Consider the following 5000-nt stretch of genomic DNA (forward strand, 5'->3'; position numbering starts at 1 on the left):
AAAAGGGCAACAACCCCGTTTACCCGCTCCCCCACCACTGTGGAAGTACCTTATATGAAATTTAAACTTTGTATTTTACTGTTGCAGTTTATCTGTTCAGTTGTCAAGCTAACCTACTTAACATAATCTTACGTCTTCTGCTTATTTGTGCAATTGAAATTGTATTTTGTTTAATCTGCTGTTAATTCAAAATTCAGAATTTGCTTAATGGTGATCACTTTGGTTCCCTGTAAAAATGTCCGTCACTAATCTGGAATAGAGCTGCTTAGTTTCTGAAGCTGCCATCTGAAGTGCTATGCATTTGTCATATGTAAAGTTCTATATATGGGGCCAATAAAAGTAAATGCAGAATTTGCAAAGTAGACATTGCTGTTTGTTTTTCTTTCTATTAGGGTGTATTATCAGAAATTCATAATCTCAAACATATCATCTGTGTGGACGATAAGATCATCAATAAATCTGAATTCCCTGCACGCATACAGATTCATAATATTGCAGCTGTGGAGGAGTTGGGAGCTCAACCTGAAAACTGTATGTATTCTGTATAGTTCAAAATATTTTTTGTTTTCCTTACCTTTTCAACAAATATTTTAGCAAGTTTTTTTATTTTTTTTTTTAAACCAAGGTTATTTTCAGTTAACCTGTTGATACTGCAGTTTATCTGTTAATCTGGGTTGCTATATGCCTTATTTCTGCAGTCACAGGTGACAATTTTTTTATGTTGACTTGAATGCTTTATTTCTACAGTTGTTTGATGGCAGGAGGCACATCTAGTATCCCATTTGTGTGTTTAATTTTCTACTTACTCTTCATTTCTCCCTACTGCCTTCCTCTCTCTTTGCTTGTCACATGCTCTTTTTCAATGTTCCATAAACAACTTCTCTGCCATTCATTCCAGTAAGGGTTTCCTTTTGCCCATATCCCTTTTTGTGAAGCACTGTCACAGATTCCAGGGATGTAACCACTTCTTGTTTGCCCTTCTGATCTTTAGTGAGTAGTACCCTAGTTGCTGCAATCCATGTGTCCTATCATTATTCTCTATTCCACGTCTGGTGTCCTACACCTGCTGGAATAAGTCTAGAAGAAATTCCTGTTTCCCCAGCATGGCCTTTTGAAGTACATACATTACTCATTGTGACCTATTTGGGTCCAGATGAAGTGAGGAGCATTATTTGGCTTCAGGATGATGTCCTTCTGTTGCTGCACCCCAGAATTCTGTTCACTAGCATACCTCCCAACCATACTGAATTACTCTGTTTGTACCGAGTTTTGGGGTCCAATGAAGGGTTGCCACGATTCCTGAATGGCACCCCTTCATTTCCGATTTTTTTCATTTTTTTTTCCGCAATTTGTGAGCTGACATCATTACATGCGAGATGACTTCTGTTCCATCAGGGCTACCAGCCTGTCAGAATTGAGTTCAAGGAGCTCGCGTTATGCACGTATTTCCGGCTGGCTGGCCTGCTGTTCAAATGCTCTGAGCGAAAACGGCAATGGCCTTATTATGGGGGAAAGGACTACTGTACTGAATGGAAGGACATGGAAGTACTTCAGAGACCTGCAACAGCCTTATTCTGAATGGGGGAAAGGACTAAGAAGTGATCGGCAAAGGCCTTATTCTGATATGAGTGGGAACGGACTTTCAGTAAGGAAACCTTATTTATCTGTGTGTGTGTCTGTGTGTATCATGGTAGGTGTAGAATACCTAACAGAATAGATATACCTTAGCATTTTGAGCTGTTGGGGTAGCTCTGTTAATAAAACTATAAATGACGAAGCACTCAGGAAAATCGTAGGACTTTGCAAATCCTGTCAAAAGCTTCTCCTTTTTCATTTCTGTTGTGTTACAAAACCAGAAATAGACTCCCGATAAGATGGGTAACTATTTTCAGGGAAGTGTTACTTTTGGATTTCAAACTTTTAAAGTATAATTCAGTGAAATTCAACGTTTGGAGTGTTGATATGCATTTCAGCTAAGAATGAATATACACCGGGCAGACAGACGTGTTTTTGTGCTGAATTAGACATTTTTTCTTTCTGTTTGTTGCATTTCATTAAGCTGTCCAGAACCAGGTACACAAGATTGTCCCCCAGTACAGTAATAGCAGGAACTGTTGTGTACCACTGGCAGGTGTTTCCTTGAATTCACTAACAAGTTAACTTTAAAATAGCTGTTAGTAATGTTGTTGTAATAAAATGTACCTTGGAGGTAGCTGCTGGCTTTAACATTGTTTAAGTTAGTTGAGCAAAAACCTGAAGTGCACTGGCTTTCGTAAGGGTTTAAGCAATTAGAAAATGGTTTGTGTTAGTTTTCAGCTGCAGTGACAACTTAAACTATAGTAATATAATTTGCAATGCAGTGTTCTTTTCTATTCATTAATAATTCTGTTGATAGGTAGCTGATACAATACAGGAGTGTTTTCTAACTGCCATTTTTTAAAGACACTGAGTGTTATAAAATTAATTTGAAATTCTCTCTACAAATGGTGTTAAGTAACAATTTTCCCTTGCAGGGGTATGTTTCCTTATTAAAGAAATACTAGAGGGCTCATGTTTTAAAGAAATGTTGCCCCAGTCCTCATATTATACCACACTGGAACTTTGTTAGTTGCAGTCCTTGGTTAAAGTGGTCTGTTTTTTTGGAAGCATGCTTTTGTAAACCTTGGCCATTCTTTGTTTATTCATTCCACAATTTAAGTATATTTACACAAGTATAATACTCTTGCCTGCTGAGATTGGTTTACATGTTACAAAAGCATTGACTAGAGTAGCATGCTACAGTTGCTTTAACTGAGTCCTTCATTTATCCACATGGCTGAATGGACTTGTTTTCAGACAAAGGCATTCCTATTATCAAATGAAAAGGAAGAGCATTTAAAAGAAGCAATGCTCTATGTATTTAAAATCAGAACTGTATTATACTATATGAGCTACTCTTTTTAATTGTTTTCACTCAAAGTAGAATATTACATTTACACATCACTTATTGTAAAGCATCTGCAACCTAAAGTTACATGTGGAAAAGCATGCAGTTAACCCTCCAAATAATGGGTATCTGATAACAGAAATGGCTTGTTTTGTATCCATTTCATTTCTCATATACCACATGTTTATATGCTCTTTTTGCAATGCAAGTAGTGATTTGCCATCTTTCTTACATTTATTATCCATGATTTTAAGGCAATATGATCTGTAAATGATACTCCATATTTTTAGTGCTGCACAGATTAAATCTAGGCTTCGTGTACAAATAAACCTATTTTAACTGGCAACAGTGTGTGGCATATGTCACCATTTACAGTAGTTGTGTGTCTCTGTTTGTACAAGTATAGTTAATAACAGGAATATAATTGACAGACGACACATTATAATACAGTATAGTTATAATGTAGCTGTTACACCAGCTTGTTGTAGAACAGGCTTGTCAATCACTGGCCTACTTTGATACCTTGTGCAAGTTTTTTTGACCCCCTGTACTTCATTTATTTCTGCTATTCATGACAGTTCATGTCAAAGCAATAACACATATGACAATTTGTGATAGTTAAGTATCTTTCCCAAGATCTTTCCCAAGACCTCTTTTTATGTTTGACTGCAGAAGTTAAGTTATAGGCTTTAGATTGGCTGCTAGTAAATATAACCTTTGTCCAGGTTTTTTGTGCTAAGAGGTTGAGAGCTATGGTGAGAAGTGAGAACTGAATTCACTAAATGATAGCCATTAAGTTTCAGTCTTACTATCTTTCAGGAAACTGCTGATTTGGCAGTGGTATGTTGCTCTGACTGTAGTGTACAGGGTCCTGGGTTCAAGACTTGCCAGTGAAATGTATGGTGGTAGCACATTGTATTCTAGCAACTTTCCAAAATTATACAAGCAATGTTTAAAATGTGTCACTGTTTTTTGGCCTTCTGCCCCCCCCCCCAAAAAAAAAAACTGAAATTGAAAATAAGTGCGAGAAGCTATGCAAGATGCCTATGGCTTACACTACTGTCATTCTATTTATAGTGTGGGTGTGGAAGTAGACTTTTTTATGATGGAAATGTTCTAAATTGGGCAGTTTTGTCATTATTGGTTCATGCATTTTGTTTCATTGCCTACAGTACAGCCTACTGGAAAAATGTTCAAACAATAAATTTAAAATGTGCTCTGTCTAATAAGTGTGCTGTATTATGCAAGGAATATAATTTAATAAAGTTAGGAAGGTGTATCAAAGAAAATAACGCATGTATATTTCTTGTTTTGTGTGCAAGGGGCCAATGATTTGAAAACAGCCCAAAGGTAATCTTTATCCAACACTGGCCAGATGCATTTTCTTTGGATGTGGTGTGGGTTTCAGTGCTGTTTCAATGAATGAGTTTCAAGGGCAGAGAATTTTTAATGCAAAGTCTGTTTTCATTTTGAGACTGTATTGCTTTGTTTAGCAGATGTCTGTTCGTGTTTGTGCATTGTGCTGTAAAATGTAAAAATAAAATTCAGATAATCCTTGTAGCAGTAAAGCAGTTTGCACAGATTAGTCTTTATGGTAAATGGGACGAAATAGCCAGGTAATGGGACATTGGAATGGCTGCAGGGGAACTCTGGTGCCATACTTTGGTTGTCTGTTCTTCAGTTTGCGTTTGAAAGTTGATATCCCACAATTCCATTGGAGTGGGTGGGGTTACATAGTTATGTATGCAAATTATATGTTAATCAGTGTACAGATTTGTACCTATTTTTTTTCATGGGCCTTGTCCAGATTTTTTATGTTTCCAGGTTGAGAGGTTTGTTCATTAGTGCCCCAGCACCTTTAACTCTCCTGCTAGTGGCCCTTTCAGTTGTATGTCTCTGTACGTGTCCTTGTTTGCTCTTTTCCCATCAGATCCCCAGTACCAACTGATACTTTACACCAGGATCCATGTGGTTAATGTGTAACTGCTAGTACTGAACTTCAAATGCCAACCTCCTGCCTACTTGTTGAACCTTTACTATAATCTTCATCTTCTCAAAATCTTCCTCATCTTCC

At 37.1% G+C, this 5000-nt stretch overlaps 1 protein-coding gene across 1 annotated transcript in view; it reads left to right on the top strand.

Moving 5' to 3' along the window:
• The window catches only part of ACSL4 (acyl-CoA synthetase long chain family member 4), a 469611-nt gene that overhangs the window by 31883 nt on the left and 432728 nt on the right, over window positions 1-5000 (top strand). The window contains exon 2 of the mRNA XM_044057282.1: window positions 393-531. Within this exon, the coding sequence (XP_043913217.1) occupies window positions 393-531 (139 nt within the window). The remainder of the gene's footprint in view (window positions 1-392; window positions 532-5000) is intronic.

The sequence above is a fragment of the Protopterus annectens genome, chromosome 15.part0 (assembly GCF_019279795.1).
Source record: "Protopterus annectens isolate FY-2018-M chromosome 15.part0, PAN1.0, whole genome shotgun sequence".
NCBI classification, from domain to species: Eukaryota; Metazoa; Chordata; order Ceratodontiformes; family Protopteridae; genus Protopterus; species Protopterus annectens.